Raw genomic sequence first — 19313 nt, 5'->3', positions numbered from 1 at the left:
TTCTTCTGTGCTGCCGGCCATGAGCTCCTTCTGGACACACGCTCGTGTCCCCTCCCCTGCCAGGTGCCTTGTCCTGCTTCCACCATGGGAAAGACCAGATGCTTCTGCCATTGCTTCAGAGTGAATTATTATCAACGCCACCGCTAGATTACTAAGTGACTGATATCCCATACATATTTCAACTTCAATCCTGATTATGTGTTTTGGAATTAATGATGAAGAGCTCCTTTGAAATCACTTAACTTTCACAGGCTGTTTATTAAGTACCAGCCTCTTGTGATACAGGTGCTTCAAGAACTGCTTCCATTATCGATTGTGTGAAAAAACATTTTGATGTTGTAAAAATAAAGATGCCCCTATTTTCAATTTGATAATGGTGTAGCTGTATTTTGGGGGGTGGGGAGGGTAGAGTGTTTGGTAAAGAATATTTTCAGAGGCAAAAAATGTTTACTTTTAAAGAACTGGTGAAAAATGCAAATACATCTTATCTACCCCTTTTAACGTCTGCCCATGAATTGTGTCCACTACCTCTTCTCAGGCGTTGTACATCCCAGCCAGCAGATTCCAACAGCCCTCCCTGCATGTAAACACCCCAACTGCCTGTGCACATTGGTGCTACTTGAAATTCACTTGGCCATTTTAATGCTAACCTGAAGTATCGATCCTAAAATCCCTTGGCCACTTAGTCTACCAAAGAGAGTCCCAGAAGACAGAGACCTGCTGCGTACACACCGGGGGTCTTTTACGACTTGGCCAGCTGTGGGCAGAATGGGATGATGCAAAGTGCTGGCGGTGGTGGAGTTTTCTCTTGCTTCTCCCACCACCAGGCCACATATCACGTGGTGGATCACCAAGGCACATCAGACAGCACCTCCTGGGCTGGGAGGCTTTTGAGGAATTGGCTGTTACTATGGGACACTGGGGAACAGGCATTCTCTTAGCTACTGGCCTCATCCTGCCCTGACTTTAATTATGTCTCTTCACAAGCCACAGCAGAAAGGAAATGCCGCCTTACACTAGATGCTCTGATTCACACATAACGCAGGTCCCTTAAGGGGTACAATCAGGTAGTTAAACACAGGGCTGGAATACCATGAAACCCAGCCATTCCTGCATCTGGATGCTGAGTGCCCTAAACAGAGCTGCTCATCAGTGGCAAAGAATAGAGTCCATGGGGCCTGGCTGCCGGCCCACAGTCACGCGGTTTACTCATGAAATCCTCAGATCTGGTTTTCATCTGAAGCACACCCAGCTGGTGACTTATAACTGGTAAGAAAAAAGCCAGAGAGAAAACTAATTTCAGAAACCATCTGTAGAGCAAAACAGCCCTGGAGTCTGCTCCATTGAAGAGGAGGTCTCATGCACAGCTTGTGTGTGTGTGTGTGTGTGTGTCCGTGACCCGGGCTGGGCAGGGCTGTCTTTCTTGTGCCATAGGAGCAGAACAAAGGACCATGGCTGAGGACAGCAGCAGATGCCAAGCCCCAGTGGAGAGGCCTGAGAGTGCATTCTGACATGCTCCTGTTGGCTATTTTAATTTAGAACAAATTTATCTGTTACAACACTGATTCCAGCAGTGACCCAAGTAAGGCAGAAAGGAAGAGCTTGAACTGGAGTTGGTGTTGGTGAGGGAGAAGGGGTCAACTGAGCTGCCTGGGGCATGGGTCAGTGGCTGTGGCTGCTGCTGGGTGGCAGGCTGTCCTGCATCCTAAAGCTGTCTTGTGTCCCAAGTGATGGTTTCTCTTTGATTTCGGTAAGATTCTGGCACCCTTAACACATCCTATCATGGATCCAGTGCCTTGAAGTATTTCTAGAAGCCAAAGCACTCACTTGTGTGTTATTAAAAATAGTAGAAATCATAGCAAATTTGGTGCTATTCCATATAGAGTGCTGTGTTTTCAGTAGGGTCAGGTTCTAAAATCAGCAACCACCCTTTTTTGTTAAAAACTGGCTATCGATGAACCTACCCTTAACCATAACACTCAAAAAATCTGCCACTGGAAAGCACCACAATATCTTTGGTTGACCAGATGGTAGAGCAGGTTTGCACTGATGAGCCATGACATGTGAAAAGCCCATATTTTAACTCAGGGCAGCTGGGTGATCCCACTAGTAGGATTATTTTTAAGTGAGTGAGTTTTGCTAGGGACATATTGTTGTGATCTTAAAATTGGCATTTATAAAAACAGTATGATGAGAATATGAAATGTAAGCCATTTGGCTTCTGACAGCCTAAAAATTTGTTGGTATAACTTTTTAGCCTGTTGTATAACTTTTAGTTTCAAGTACATTCATTTGAATTTGCTTGTGAATTATCATCTGAAAATTCTTCTTAAAGGAAGAGTGGTCTCTTAGAACATATGGGAGATTTTAGGAAACATTTGCAACCAGAAATGAGCATCTTAAAGTGTTTCTAGAACTTTCCAAAAGTGCCTTTGAGAAGGTAAAGCATGAAGTATATTGGTACTCCTGCTGGTAACCATCAGACAATGCAACAAAATGTAATCATTATTTGAAGCTCTCAAAGAGCTGCTGAAGCAATACGATCCAGGAGGTCTATTATTCCAGAGAAGGAACCTCACAGTAAATCAGGGCTTATGGGCTGAGGAACACTTAGAGCTTTTGATGGAGACAGGGATATTCCTGAGCATGCTGCTGACTTTCCCTCAGTCTATTATTTGAATCAGAATGAGATGTTAAAAACTCAAAGGGAAAGCAGTATGGAGTTTTGTCATCTAGAAAAACAGAGATTGCTTTTGGATGTGCTTGGGGAAGGACATTGCAAAACAAAAGAGGATTTTAGTTGAAATCTGCTGGCTGGGATGTACAAAGCCTGAGAAGAGGTAGAGTGGATACAGTCCATGGCCACAGACTCTATAAAGATGAATAAAGTGTATTTGCTTTTCTATTTTTCAGTTGATCATGAAGACTGTCATGACCTTAGTTGAAAGTATGTTGGGTAAGTTGTAGGACCAGGAGTGGACTGAAGGTAGACCCAGGAGCACAAAGGCCAAGGTAACAGAATCTCTGGAACAAAGTGAACGGCCACTGCTCCATCTGCCTAGCAGAAGGAAGGGTGGATTCTCTCTGGATGAAGAAACATCATCTCAGCCCTCTACAGGTTTCATGCACAAGGATTAGTGGGCACACCAAAGACATAATCTAAAGAAAAATAAAGCAGACAATAGGAAAAGACCTACAGGAGATCAAGATATTTGAGTAAGTAGACAGAAATCTTAAAGTAATTGTGATTCAATATGTCCAAGGCATTAGAGGGAAAGTTGAAGTAAATAGTTAAAAAGGTAAAGAAATTATAAAATTAACAACTAAACATTAGAGAACAGAGAAACTATAATATCTAAACTTGATTTAGTTCAATTAATCATAATTATAGTTACTGGCTGAGAATTTTCAAAACTGATGCTAGAAGTCTGAAGCTCTGTAAGCCCCAAGGAGAAGAATAGAGAATATGATACCTATACATATTTGCTTTTAAAATGCCAAGAAGAAAGATAAAACTTAAAAGGGACGAGGAAATAGTTGTGCTGGGAGAGACACATCACTTTAAATAAGATGTACTATTGAATTGAATTTTTAACAACTATGGAAACCAAAAGACAATGGCATGGCATTCACTAACAATAAACAATCTAAGAGGAAGTTAAGACAACAATTCCATTTACATTAGCATAAAAAAACAATGTCTTAGAATAAATTTAACCAAAGGGGTGAAAGACTTGTACTCTGAAAACTACAAAAGATTCCTGAAAGAAATTGAAGAAAATCTCAATTCATGGCAAGACACCCCATGTTCATGGATTGGAAAACTTAATATTAAGATGTTGATACTACTCAAAGTGATCTACAGATTCAATGCAATCATTTTCACATTCCAGCAGCCTTTTTAGCAGAAATGGAACAGCTGGACCTTAAATTCATATGGAATTGCAAAGGGGCCTTGAATAGCCAAACAATTTTGACAAAAGACAGAGTTGGAGGCTCACACTCCCCAATTTCAAAATTTGCTATAAAACTACAGCAATCAGTTGATTACGGAGGGAATGCCAGAACTGCATGAAGCAATTAGGAAGAATAGAAATGCTAAATATATGTACACATATACATTAATATTAACTGAATACTGAAGGTACAGGACAATAATAGTAATGATTTTTGGAATTTTATGCACTACATGTAAAATACATAACAAAAATAATGAAAAAGCTAGGAGTAAGTGAAATCACACTGTTACCAAGTAAGTAGTAAAAGTAATATTTTGAATTACATAGTATTTGTCAAGGGTGCACATTGTAATCTGGGATAACCACTTAAATTTAAGTAAAGAAATTATAGTTAAGTAATTGTTACAAGGAAATGGATTAAAATTAGATTAACCAGAAAAGGAAAGGCGGCGGGGGGAGGGGGGGGAAGAACATAAAAATAGGGGAGTTCAAGTAGAAATTGCAGTGAGAATTGAGATAATAAATACAAACCAAACATAATTTTTAACTATATTAAATGTAAATGGACTAAACACTCAAAAGACTTAGCTTGTGAATGTGAACAGAAAAGCAAATATCAACTTAACTCTGCTTATAAGAGACAAATCACTGCATATAATGAACTGAAAAACTTGACAGTAACAGCATGAAAAGGACTTTAGCATGCAATATTAATCAAAAGAAAATTTGTGTAGTTGTACTAATACCATGCAGAGTTGGCTTTCAAATACGGAGCCTTTCTGGAGATAAAACAGTTTTTTTTTTTTCATTATCTTATTTATTATTTGTTTGTTTAAATTTTTTTTTCTAGTAATGTATATGTGACTTAAAATTTTCTCTTTCAGTAACATTCACAGATATAATTCAGTGCTTTTAGTTAACATTCACAATGTTGTGGTACCATTGCCACTATCCATTACCAAAATTTTATAATCAATTTAAATAGAAATTCTGTACAGTTTAAGCATTAACTCCCCATTCCCTATTCCCAACCCAGCCCCTGGTAACTTATATTCTTGATACTGACTCTATGATTTTCCTTATTCTAATTATTTCATGTCACTGAGATCATACCATATTTATCCTCTTGTGTCTGGCTTATTTCATGCAACACAATGTCTTCAGGGTTTATCCATGTTGTCACATGAATCAGAACTTCATTTCTTTTTTAGAACTGAATAATATTCTATTGTGTATATATACCACATTTTGTTTATTCATTCATTGGTTGATGAACACTTTTGATTGCTTCCATCAATTGTGAATAATGTCATGAACATCACTGTGCAAATATCTATTTATGTGCCTGCTTTCAATTCTTTTGGATAAATAATGAGTAGTGTGGATTGCCAGGTCATATAGTAATTCTGGACTTAATTTTCTGAGGAACTGACAAACTGTCCTCCACAGTAGCTATACCATTTTACAGTCCCAACAAGCAATGAATATTCCTATTTTTCTGTACACACTCTAACACCCATAATTTTCTGTTTTTTTCTACAGTAGCCATTCTAATTGGTGTGAAATGGTACCTCATTGTGGGTTTTTTGTTTGTTTGTTTGTATTTTGAGGTACTGGGGGCTGGGGATTGAAGCTGGGACCTTGTATATGAGAAGCTGTTCAACCACTGAGCCACATCAGCTCCCCACTGAGCAGGTCCCTTCATTTGTTTTGCTTGTTTAAAAGAGATATTTAATAATGAAAAAGGTGTTAAAACACTAGGAAGGTATTATATTCTAAGTTTGTATGCACTAGATAACATAACTTCAAAATGAACAAAGCATAAAATGAGCACATAAGTAGACAAATCCACAATCACAGTGGGAGATTTTAACACCCCATCTCAATATCTGATCATAAAGCAGGCAAAAAACAAAACAAAACAAAAAACAATAAACAAAGAATATCAAAGTAACAGAGTTAACATACTTGACCTGATTAATCTACACCAAGCACTTTTGTAGCTGCAGCAGCAATAATAAACAACAAATGGCAGAGTTTACTTTCTTTTTGAGTGTAAATTAGAACTTTTATGAAAAGTAACCATAGAACCTGAACAAAGAACAGGATTTAACTAATTCAGAGCACCTACTCTAAACACTGAAATTCACCTAGAAATTGATAGTTTACAATTGCTTGGGGATTAGTAATAGCCTTCCAAGTAGTCCATGGATCAATTAAGAAATCATGTTGGAAAGCAGATCATATTTTGAATGGACAAAAGTGATATATGACATGTCAAACTTGTGGGATGCAGCTACAGGAGTGCTTGGAGGGAAATTTTATACTTCAAATACATGCATTTGATTATAAGAAAGGCTAAAAAGCAGTTATACAAATTCCTGTTTCAATAATCTAGAAGAAGACCAGGACAGTAAATGGAACCAAAAAAAAAGTAGAAGGAACAAAAATAAATAGAACAACATAACCTATGTTTCTCTCCTTTTGCACATTAATTTTCTAGTTCCATTGTTTCTGCTCTCATCATAATTATCTTATGTCTACCAACACAATTGAGAAGCTAGAATAACATTGATAACAAAACCTGATGAGGACTTTTACAGAAAGGGAAAGAAAAGACCAATCTCTCTCATGATCATAATCAGAAAAATCCTAGACAAAATACTAGCAAAATTAATACAAGGATGAATATGTCATGACAAAGTCAGGTTTATTCCATAAATACAAGGGTGGCTTAACATAAAAAAAATAATGCAATCACCACATTATCAGAATGAAGGAGAAAAACTATCATCTCAATAGGTACAGAAAAAGCTTTCATAAAATTCAGACTTGCATTCATTATTTTAAAAGCTTTTCACATACTCTAGGAATAAAATAAAAGTTCCTTAATCTCTTCAGGGGTGTAGACAAAAGTCCTACAGCAAATATCATACTTTATGGTGAATTATTACCACCATGTCTATCTCATCATCCCAAAGGCAAGAAAAAATGCATAAGAATTCGAAAAGAAGAAATCAAACTGTCCTTTTTCATTGATGGCATGACTGTGTACAAAGGAAAAAAAATTCATTAAAATTCTTAAAATTGATAAGGATACAGATCAATATTCAAAAATCAGTAGTACTTCTAGACACTAGAAACCACAAATAGACACTGTTTCCACAAAATGACAATTTTTACAATAGCACCCCCCAAATTCCAGCAATGTGTATAAGTCTTCTCTGATAATTATACATCTTAACTGAAAGAAATAAAATCTAAACAAAAGGCCAAATATTTTTAAAATACCAATTTCCCCCTGACTACAAAGTCAATGCAATTCTAATCCCAGTAGGTTCTTTACAGGGACATCAATAAGCTTTTTAAAAAGGTGTATGTGTAGTAGCCTCTGAGATGACCACAATGGCCCTGCCTCCTGTAGCCATTCCCTTCTCTCATCTCTGCCCTTGAGTGTGGGGTGGACCCAGGGACTTCTTTCTAATGAATGGAATATGGCAAAGTAGCAAGATGTCACTGCTGAGGTGAGGGGACACAGAGCCTGTTGGTTTCCATCTTGAAGGCTCTCCGGCTTGCTCACTTGCTTGTCAGCTTCTCTGTCATGAGGACACTCAAGCAGCTATGGAGGGTCCCACATTGTGGGGTTGGAGACCCCAGCAGCCTGGAGTGAGCTTGGGAGGGATCCTCCTCCAGTCAAGCCCTGGCACATGGCTAAGCAGCCTCAACTTTGGGGCAATTTGTTACAGAGCAATAAACAGTTAATACGATGAGTAATGTAAATGACCAAGGACAGTTCAGGCAATTGTGAGAACAAAGCTGGAGAATTTATTTGAAAGCACAGAAATTAAAACAGTGTGTTGTTGATGCAAAAACAGACAAATTGAAACAGTTGAAAGACTGCCACAGAAATTGTCACCTGATTCATGACAAAGTGGGACCTTGTGCTGGGGAGAGGACATATAAAAAATAAAATTGGATATCCATGTGAAAAAAATGAATTTTGACTCTTTCCATAGTCCCTATCATAAATTCCCTATTTCACTTGCATTTTAGATCTACATAGGAATGGTAAGATAATCAAGGTTTTGGAAGTAAGCATGGGATTGTATTTAGTTCCTTGCTGAGGCAAAGATGTCTTAAGCAGGATGTGTACACTCAACAAATGTCACAAACAGACTGACTGAATTTGATCTGCATCATAATTAAGAACATCTGTTCACCAAGAGATTTATTTAAGAAAGTTAAAAATGCAGGTGTATTATTCTGGGTTCTCTAGGGAAACAGAATCAATAGGAGTAAATAGTGTAAGATTTTATAAAAATTCTCTCATGTACCCATGGGGATGCACAAGTCCAAATTCCAAGGGCAGATTGCAAACCAGGGGCACTGATGAAGGTCCTTGATGAGTTCCCAGGAACTGCTGGCTGTCTGAAGTCAGGCTGGAAAATTCTCTCTGAATGCTGAAGTCACTTCCCCTTTTAAGGCATTAAACTGATTGGATAAAATATCACTGATTGCTGGTGGCAATCTCATGGGTTTTAGATGTAATCAGTCATGCATGCAATAAACTCACTGGTGACTAAAGTCCATAAAAGTCCTTGTATTACAATAAGTTTGGTGCTTGCTTGACCAAACAACTGGGCACAATTACCTGGCTGAGTTGACACATTAGTCTAACTATTAGCCTACCACTTGTCAATTTGGCAACCATACACATCACCTTAAACCATAGTTAATCTCCAAATAAAAACAATAACAGACATACATATATTTATTTCTACCTAACAATATTCAACTGTCTTGTGTACAATCAGAAATCCATTAATTCCCTATAGAATAGGGAGCAAGTCTTTGGGTAATATTCACTCTTTTTTTAAATAGGATTTTTAAAGGTACATAGAACATACTAAATGTTACATTAAAAAATACGAGAGGATCTCATATGCCCCCCTCCCTACCCCTCACTCCTTTAACATCACCAAATTCTTTCATTAGTGTGGCACATTCATTGAATTTGATGAGTACATTTTGAAGCACTGCTACACATCATGGATTATAGATTACATGGAAGTTTACACTCTATCCAGGCCTTTCAGTGGGTTATGGTAGGATAAATAATGTCCTGTATTTTTCCCTGCAGTATCATTCAGGATGACTCCAAGTCCTGAAAATGTCCCCATATCACACCTCTTCTTCCCTCTCCCTACCCTCAGCCAACTCCCATGGCCACTGTCTCCACATCAATGATACAGTTTCTTCCATTGCCACAGTCACAATAATTCTATAGTAGAAAACCATTAAGTACACTCTAATCCATATTTTATTCCTCCATCCTGAGCGCCCTGGGATGGTGATGCCTACTTTGCCTCTAACTTTAGAGGGGGCTTAGATCCCATATGGCTGATGAATGGAATTCTCCTGCTTGCAGCTGTAGACTCTCGGTTCCCTGGTGTGTTGGTTGACTATCCCCACATCCCTGTTAGCTGACATGGGCAAGTTCAGTAAACCAGGGAGTAGGTGCTTCAACTCCACTGAAGCTTAGGGCCCAGCCAGCACATAGTCAGTCCAGAGATTCAAGTCTCCCGAGCATACACCAACCCCAGCGCCAACCACAGATTCAGTAAAAGTCACAGAAGAGACATGTGTAAAAAGGACATATCTGAGTCCAACTCCATCACACTCAGGGGCACAAATTCCAAAGAAGGGCCCACTGGCAAGGCACTGAATTCCACAGCCATCTGTCATGACCAGAGGACCTCGGTGTCTCTGTTGCCCTCAGGAATACCCCTACCTGGGGTTGTATCTACTTTGGCTGTCTCTGAGATCCTGCTGAGATGCACATGAGCGCAACACCTCTGATGACCTCCCGACTCATGTTGCAGTCTCTTAGTCATACAAACTCATTTGTATTTACCATTTTCCCCTTTTATTCAATGTCTTTTTCTATTTGCATCACCAGCTGGAGCTTGGGAGAAATCCCTTGGCACCAGGGAGGTTCATCCCTTGGGGTCATGTGTCATGCTAGGGGAAAGGTAATGCATTTACATGCTGAGTTTGAGCCACATGGACTCTCAGGAGGTAACTCTTAGGCACCCTGAAGCTCTAGACCTAGTTGAAATTTCCAGCACACAGGCTCCTAAGCATATTCATCAGTAAAAAGGGGCCATCATTGGACCATCCTTCTTCCCTTGCACTTGGGGGAAGGGAAGTTGCTGCTCCACTAGAGAATGTGACAGAACTCCCCAGAATGCAAACTCTGTACTTCATCAGTTGTGATGTGTAACTCTACCCACTATGACAATACCCAAAAAACATATCTATATACCTATATGCATGCCCTGGAGAACTCCCTCCCACCCATGCATCACCTATCAATGACATCCCACATCAGTGCTCCTCCCCTGCCATAATTGAATGCCTCTGTGATCAAAAACTTCTTCAAAAATGAAGCCTAAAGTATCGCCAAATTTAATTAGTAGGTAAAAGAAATAGTAATGATAGGTTTAAAGATTAGAAATAGAATACATAATAATTTAGAAAAACTAAAATGAAGTAAAAAATAAATTGGGATATTAAAAAATGAAAAATATCATAAAACTTTTTTTGACATTATGCCTTTCATCACTGTAATAGGTATTGCCCTGTGTGTACAGTGGCAAGGCAATCTTTTCCATTCTTTCCTCAGTGTCTAAACACTTTTTTTAAATTATGTTTTCAAAAAAGTTTTAGATCACAGTAAAGTCACATATACAATATGGGGGACTCCCATATATCCAACATCAAACCCTTTTCCCCCTTCCCCAGCAATGATCTTTTTACAAGTGGATGTTATGTTTGCTACAGCTGATGTGCAGGCATTGAACCATAGCTACCAACCATGATTCCATTATGGTTTACATTATAGTTTACACTTTAGACCATACACTTTTGTAAATTTTTGGTGAAATTTAACATGTCCTAAATCCATTGTTGCATGATCCCATGGAACACTTCCATTGCCCCCTAGTTACCCCAACCTCCATGTATTCTATTCCTCTCCCTCTCCCCTCAGAGTCCACAGAGACAACCGAGCTTCACTGCTTGAAGGACAAGATTTATAGATATTTACAACATTGCTGAGGATTTGACACACTAGTCTGTCCTCCCCCAATAGGAGCCACCCATGCTCTCGAGAGACACTCTCCCCTCTGAGAATTTCAGGCCTCCCCAGGATGGGGGTACAATACATTCCCACTCATTGTTTGGGTCTCCACCCACTGATATAACACACTATGACAAGAGGAGCCCTCACACACTCCCTAGAAGGCTGCCCCAGGTGCACCCTCTGCCAGAATCCCCCTGTCAAACACCTTAAACAAGTAACCCTTCCATATTTTACTTTCTAAAGAGTTTTCTCAGTGTTATGGTTTCAGCCACATGCCTGGCACTTTCCTGTATTCACCTGCTCCCCCCAAACCATTCCCCCCAATTCCATGGGCCATCTGACCTGTTCTCCTCAAGCCTGCAAAACCCCTTCCAATAGTATCCCTATGCCCCCATCTTATCCCTTCACTGCACAACTACTTACCTCCACTTTGTCAGAGATTTCACTCTTGTAGGTGTCAGCTCACAACCTTCCTCTCCCCCCTAATTCCTGTAAGCCTATCTTCCAGTCTCTAGTTCTCTGAGACAGCTTGGTTTGCTTAATTGATATTAGAGAATTCATGTCGTATTTGTTCTTCAATGCCTGGCTTGCTTCACTCAACATAAGGTCCTCAAGATTCATCCTTGTCATCCCATGTGTTAGTACTGTATTCCTTCTTAGAGCTGAGTAGTATTCCATTATATGTATATGCCACATTTTGTTTATCCATTCATCTCTTGATGGGTATTTGGATTGATTGCATCTTTTGGCAACACTGAATAATGCTGCTATGAATGTTGGTGTGCATATATCAATTTGTGTCCAGGTTTTCAGTTCTTCTGGGTATATACCCAGCAGTGGAATTGCTGGGTGATTGGCAAATCTATAGTTAGTTTTTTGAGGAACCACCAAACTGTCCCCCAGAATTGTTGGATCCTTGTACATTCCCACCAGCAGTAGATGAGGGTTCCCATTCCTACACATCCTCTCCAACACTTGTAGCCCTCTGTTTTTTTTAATAGCCACCAGTCTAATGGGTGTAAGATGGTATCTCATTGTAGTTTTGATTTGCATTTCCCTAAGGTAGCTAGTGATGTTGAGCATCTTCTCATGTGCTTTTTAGCCATTTTATTTCTTATTTGGAGAAGCATCTGTTCAAATCTCTTGCCCATTTTTTGAATGGGTTGTTTGCCTTTTTATTTTTGAGATATAGGATTTCTTTATATATTTTGGATTTAAGACTTCTAATGGATATATAGTTACCAAATATTTTCTCCCATCAGGTAGGCTGTCTTTTCACTTTCTTGATAAACCCCTTTGAGGTGCATAAGGCTTTAATTTTGAGGAGGTCCCATTTTTCTATTTTTTCTTTGGCTGTTTATGATTTGGGTGTGAAATTCATGAAGCCATTTCCTATTATGGTGTCCTGTAGATGATTCCCTATATTGTTTTCCAAGGTTTTTTTGGTCTTGGCTCTTATATTTAGATCCTTGATCCATCTTGAGTTGATTTTGGTATAAGGTGTGACATGGTAATCCTCTCTCATTCTTTTGCACATGGATATCCAATTCTCCAAGCACCATTTGTTGAAGAGGCCATTCTCTCCCAGTTGAGGGTGCTTGGTGGCCTTGTTGAATACCAGATGACTGTATATGTGAGGGTCTATATCAGAACTCTCAATTCAGTTCCATTGGTCAGTATGTATATCCTTGTGTCAATACCATGCCTTTTTAACCACTATAGATTTGTAGTATGTTTTAAAGTCATGTAGTGTGATTCCTCTAATTTCATTTTTCTTTTTCTCTATGTCTTTGGGTATTCAGGTCCTCTTTCCCTTCCAAATAAATTTCATAGTTAGTTTTTCCAGTTCATTAAAAAATGCTGTGTTCATTTTTATTTGGATTGCATTAAATCTGTAGATCAGTTTGGTTAGGATAGACCTCTTAATGATATTTAGTCTTCCTATCCATGAACAGGGAATATTCTTCCATTTATTTAAGTCTTCTTTGATTTCCTTTAAGAGTGTTGTGTAGTTTTCTGTGTATCAGTCTTTTATATCTTTAGTTAAATTTATTCCTAGGTATTTGATTTTTATTTACTATTGTAAATGGTTTTTTTTTTCTTGATTTCCTCCTCAGATTGCTCATTATTGCTATGCAGAAATGCTACTGATTTTTGCACATTGATCTTACAACCTGCAACTTAATGAACTCATAACTTCCAGAAGCTTTACTATAGATTTTTCAGGGCTTTCTACATACAGGATCATGTCATCTGCAAATAGTGAAATTTTGACTTCTTCATTTCCAATCTGAATGCTCTTTATATCTGGTTCTTTCTTCAGTGCTCAAGCAAGAGCACTTCTTTACATTTTTTACATTTCTTTACATTTAACTTCTAATACATTGTTAAATAGGAGGGGTGATAGTGGGCATCCTTGTTCCTGATCTTAGAAGGAAAGATTTTAGGATTTCACCATTGTACATGATATTAGCTGTGGGTTTTTCATATATACCCTTTATCAAGTTAAGAAAGTTTCCTTCTATTCCTATCTTTTGCAGTGTTTTTATCAGGAAAGGGTGCTGTATTTTGTCAAAAGCTTTTTCTGTGTCAATAAATATGATCAAGTGATTTTTTTCCTTTGATCTGTTTATGGTGTGTATTACATTGATTTTCTTATGTTGAACCATCCTTGCATACCAGGGACGAAACCCACTTGGTCATGGTGTATAATTAGTTTGATGTGTTGTTGAATATGATTAACAAGTATTTTATTGAGGATTTTAGCATCTAGGTTCATTAGAGAGGTGGGTCTGTAACTTTCCTTTCTTGTGTTGTCTTTGTTTGGCTTTGGTATTAAGGTAATGTTGGCATCATAGAATGAGTTAGACAATGTTCCTTCTATTTGAACTTTTTGAAAAGGTTTAAGCAAGATTGGTGTTAGTTCTTTCTGGAAGGTTTGGTAGAATTCACCTGTGAAGCCATCTGGCCCTGGGCTCTTCTTATTTGAGAGGTTTTTAATGACTGATTCTCTCTTGAGATTTGTTTGTTGAGATTCTTTCATCAGTGTGGCACATTCATTGCATTTGATGAATACATTTTGGAGCACTGCTGCACCACACGGATTATAGTTTACATTGTAGTTTACACTCTCTTCCAGTCCATTCAGTGGGTTATGGCAGGATACATAATGCCCTGCATTCAGGACAACTCCAAGGCCCAAAAATGCCTCATATCACATCTCTTCTTCCTTCTCCCTGCCCTTAGCAACTCCCATGGCCACTGTCCACATCAATGATACAGTTTCTTCCATTGCTAGAGTCACAATAATTACATAGTTGAATACCAGTAAGTCTTCTCTACTCCTTATATACCACTTCCACTTTATTGTGAAGTGCTCTTGTGCATACCCAATGTTATGGTTCATTGGGTCAGACAATGCTTAGCTCATGATAGGCAACTCAAGTCTCATGGTAACTTGGTAGTACATGGTTAAACATTCAGCTTTTACTAAGGTTCACTAACAGGCCAAAAGCTGTTTTTCAAAAGAAGAGTAGTTATCTGCACAGGATGACTGGGCTTTACTTCAAAATCCTAAGGGTTTGTGTTGCAGTTCTCCTATAGGGGACTGCTAAATGCTCTAGACAGCATCTCTATTTGCCACTGACATTTTCAACACAGTAGGAACTGCTGGATCATATGGCCCAAGTGGCAGTGCAGTTTCCACAGCACTCTGAACCTGTCACAGAACTTCCTCTTGCTCTGTTCCCCAGTCAAAACTTGCAGCTTTTCTGGTCACTTGGTAAATGGACTGGAGTAGCACACGCAAAAGAGGAATATGTTGCCTCCAAAATCTGAAGATACTCACTAAGTGCTGTGCCTCTTTTTCGGTCACAGGAGGGGCCAGATGCAACAGCTTATCCTCTATTTAGAAGGGATATCTCGACATGCCCATACCCCTGAACACCTAGAAATTTCACCAAGGTAGAAGGCATCTGTATTTTTGTTTGCTTTTTCTCCCATCCTCTTTCACACAAAGGCCTTACCAATAAGTCTAGAGTAATTGCTATTTCTTGCTCACTAGACCCAATTAGCATGATTATCATCAATATAATGGACCAGTGTGATGTCTTATATGTAGGAGAGATGATCAAGCTTCCTACAGGCAATATTATGACATAACATAGAGCTGGAGATTTGATATACCCCTGAGGCAGGACAGTGAATGTATATTGCTATACTTGCCAGCTGAAAGCAAACTGTTTGTGGTGGCCCTACTGATAGCAATTGAGAAAAAAAGCATTTGCCAGATCAAGTTGCAAATCAAGTATGAGGGGACATGTTGATTGCTCAAGCAATGATACCACACCTGGGACAACAGATGCAATTGGAGTCACCACCTATTTAAGTTTATGATAATCTACTATCATCCTCCAAGAGCCATCTCTTTTCTGCACCGGCTGAACAGGAGAGTTGAGTGGGGATGTAGTGGGAATTACCACCCCTGCATTCTTAAAATCTTTGATGGTGGCAGTGATCCTGCAATTCCTCCAGGAATCCAGCATTGCTTTTGATTTACTATTTTGCTTGATAGGGGCATGCTAGTAGCTTACACTTCACCTTTCCTACCATAATAGCCCTTTCTCTGTAAGTCAGAGTTCCAATGTGGGGATTCTCCAGTTCCTGAGTATGTCTATTCTATTTATGCATTATGGAACTGGGGAAATAACCACAGAATTGGTCCGGGGACCCACAGGACCCACTGTGAGATGGACCTGAGATAAAACTTCATCAATCACCTGACCTCCATAAGCCCCCGCTCTGACTGGTATACCATAGTGATGTTTTGGGTCTCCTGGAACCAATGTCTCTTCTGAGCCAGAATCTGTTAATCCCCCAAATGTCTGATCATCTCCTTTCCCCAGTGCACAGTTTCCCTCATAAAAGGCCATAGGTCTCTTTGGAGAAAGCTGGGAGGAAATTTTACAGTATAAGTTTTTGGCAGTATAACAGGATCCTTCCCCAGGAGGACCTGGCCTTCTTGTCATTCAAGGGCCTCTGGGTCTATAAACTGTCTCAAGTCTTAGAATTGATTAAGGGGCCACGGCTCTCTGTTTCTGTAATTTAAGTTAGACTTTTGTTCACTTGACCTAGAAGTCTTCTGAGTATACAGATCAAGTAAGAATTTAGTAGACTGCCCATCTATTTCATTTCTAAGTACCCCATGATCTGTTGGTGATGGCCATAGCTCTATGGGACTCAGACTCTAGATTGCTGCTTTGACATTACCTTTCATTGTGATACCCACACTCACCTTGTCTTTGGCAATTAGGTGCTGCTACTTGTTGTCTGCCAGCCTGAGAGCTGATCATCCCCATAGTGTTTAAATATTACATTTTCATGACAGCAGTTCTTACACAGTAATATCTGGCCTACAGAGAGGAACAACCACAGAGCTTCAGGGAAGATGAAGTTAGTCTCACAAATTTGTTTCTCACAGTCCTGGTTAAAGGTATGTCCTCTGAACATTTCTGGGGTGGATGGGCAAGTCTTAAATGGTGAATCCATTCTAGCATTCCAATCTCTCTAAGCCTTTGGATCCCCTCATCTGCAGAATACCAGGATAAATTGGGCATCTCAGCCTCAGGCATGCTAGGCCATCTTTTGGTTCAGCCAGGCACACAGACAGACTGTTAAAGCCCTTCCTAACCCTTCAATCTATGGCATTGAATCCAGACTCTCCTTAGTGGGCCCATATCAGTAAATTCAGCCTGATCTAACTTCATATTCCTTTCACCATTACCCCATTCCTTTAATGTCCATTCCCACACGTATTCCCCTGATTTCTGACTACATAAGTTGGAAAACTCACACAGTTCTTTTAGACTATAATGTACTTCCTCATGGGTCACACTTTATACTTTGCCTTTGATGACCTGTTGTGATTTTAGTCTAGTTATGGGTCTGGAAGAGAAGAGGGGTGGTGGGGGTGGGTAAGGAGAAGGATTAGAACTACCTTGCAAGCTACTGACCTCAGGGCATTCCTTTGCATTTTCTTCAGGTGAGACAGGATTAATCTCTACAGGTGGAGTTTGAATGGTAGACTCCTCAGGGCAGGGTAGAGGTTGGGTGATGGTTTCTTCAGAGCAGGGAAAAGGTATGGACTCCCTGGGGCAGGCTGGAGGTTGGGCGGTACAAGCTTGATATTGGGTGGTCTCCATGGGCAGACCATTACATTTGGCATGTCTAAGCCAAATTAAGGGTTTCAATGTCCCCACCGATATCATCATCATATGTCTCCTTCCCAATCCTCAGGGTTCTACTCCTTTCCAACCACTGCTCTCACTTTAATAGCACGCACCCTGCAAAGTTGAGATTTTAGTTTCCATTGTAACTCTGGTACTCATACAGTGAGTCTCTGGGTCTGGTTTTCAGAAATGTCAAGTTTGCAGCTGCACAAGACAAGATTTTACTTCATAGCACACATACAAATTTTCACATCATTCATGCAATGCTTAAGTTACAAATTTGAGGCCTTCAAGCTCATCCCTTTCTTTTTAACTGTATCCACCACATTTAGGAAGAGTCAGCCAACATTATTATATCTTTAAACTCCACAAAACTCTGTTAAGGTGTTAAAAACACTCTCGCCCAGATCCTTGTCTCTTGTAAGCATAGAAGTAGTCATATCCACTGGTGATATTTTGTATATCTCTTGCCAAATCACACCATAGACTCTCAGCAGACTCTTGATTATTGGAAACAAAGTCATTAGTGTCCTGGGATGTAATCAGAGTAGAGAACCAACTGCAAAAATCCCACAACCAATTCAGAAATCCCATTGTTAAGATTCTGATACTCAAGAACCACTCCTGTTACTGAGCTGTATTAGTCAGAGTTGTGTAGGGATCAAACCCAGCAGGAGATAATTGTAAATAGTATGGGATTTTATCAAACTCTTTCAAATGACCATAGGGATGCACAAGTCCAAATTCCACAGGACAGGCTGCAAACCACGGCTCTGATGAAGGTCTTGATGAGTCCCCAGGAGATATTGTCAGTCTGAAATAGAGATGGGGATTCTCTCCCTGATTGCAGAAATCACTTCTCCTTTTAAGGACTTCAACTGATTGGATGAGACATCACTTAGTCACTCATTGCTGACAGTGATATCCTCAGTTGATTGTAGATATGATCAGTCATTACGCAATCAACTCATTGATGATTAAAGTCCATGAAATGCCATTGTATTAGTGCTTGCTCAACAAATAACTGGGCACCATTACCTGGCTAATTAACACATTAGTCTAACCATCACAGGGCAGAAGAGAAGAAAATAAGAGGGAAAGGGTCAAGAGTCAAGGTACAGGAAGTGAAATTCTCTCATGAGTGAAGAGGCACCCCACAGGTGCACTGATACCTTTCTCACTCTCTTCCAGGGATTTCCAGGAAACTCTAATGCAGACAGCGTCCTGCACTACCAGCTGCAGCCACCCTTGGAGACACGGCACCTGCGCTTCCTGCCCTTGTCCTGGAACCCTGATGGTCATATTGGGATGTGCATGGAGGTGTACGGATGTGGCTACAGTGAGTGCCCCAGGGGGTGCACTTGGATGCAGGTAAAGTGAGTGCCCTGGAGGCTCATGCTCAAAGGTAGAGTGAGTGCCCTGAGGTGAACCTGGATGCAGGTACAGTGAGTGCCCTGAGGTGAGGGAGATGCAGGCGGAGTGAGTGCCTTGAGGTGAGTGTAGATGCAGGTGAAGTGAGTGCCTTGATGTGATCATGGACACAGGTACAGTGAGTTTCCTGAGGTTAGTGTGGATACAGGTGGAGTGAGTGCCCTCAGGTGAGTGTAGAAGCTAGTGGAGTGAGTGCCCTGAAGTGAGCATAGATGCAGGTACAGTGAGTGTCCTGAGGGGAGTGTGGATACAGGTGGAGTGAGTGCCCTGAGGTGAGGGAGATGCAGGTGGAGTGCCCTCAGGTGAATGTAGATGCAGGTGGAGTGAGTGCCCTGAGGTGAGGGAGATGCAGGGGAGTGAGTGCCTTGAGGTGAGGGAGATGCAGGTGGAGTGCCCTCAGGTGAGTGCAGAAGCAGGTGGAGTGAGTGCCCTGAGGTGAGGGAGATGCAGGTGGAGAGCCCTCAGGTGAGTGCAGAAGCAGGTGGAGTGAGTGCCCTGAGGTGAGGGAGATGCAGGTGGAGAGCCCTCAGGTGAGTGCAGAAGCAGGTGGAG

The 19313-nt window shown here is 40.2% G+C and overlaps 1 protein-coding gene across 1 annotated transcript in view; it reads left to right on the top strand.

Moving 5' to 3' along the window:
* Positions 1–19313, top strand: part of LOC101437762 (contactin-associated protein-like 4) — a 194181-nt gene that overhangs the window by 97206 nt on the left and 77662 nt on the right. Inside the window, 1 exon segment of the mRNA XM_058299594.1 lies at positions 18522–18669. Coding sequence (XP_058155577.1) covers positions 18522–18669 — 148 coding nt within the window.

This window comes from Dasypus novemcinctus, chromosome 6 (genome assembly GCF_030445035.2).
Source record: "Dasypus novemcinctus isolate mDasNov1 chromosome 6, mDasNov1.1.hap2, whole genome shotgun sequence".
NCBI lineage: Eukaryota > Metazoa > Chordata > Mammalia > Cingulata > Dasypodidae > Dasypus > Dasypus novemcinctus.
Note: the sequence above shows the minus strand (reverse complement) of the source record. Positions and strands in the feature narration are given on the sequence as shown.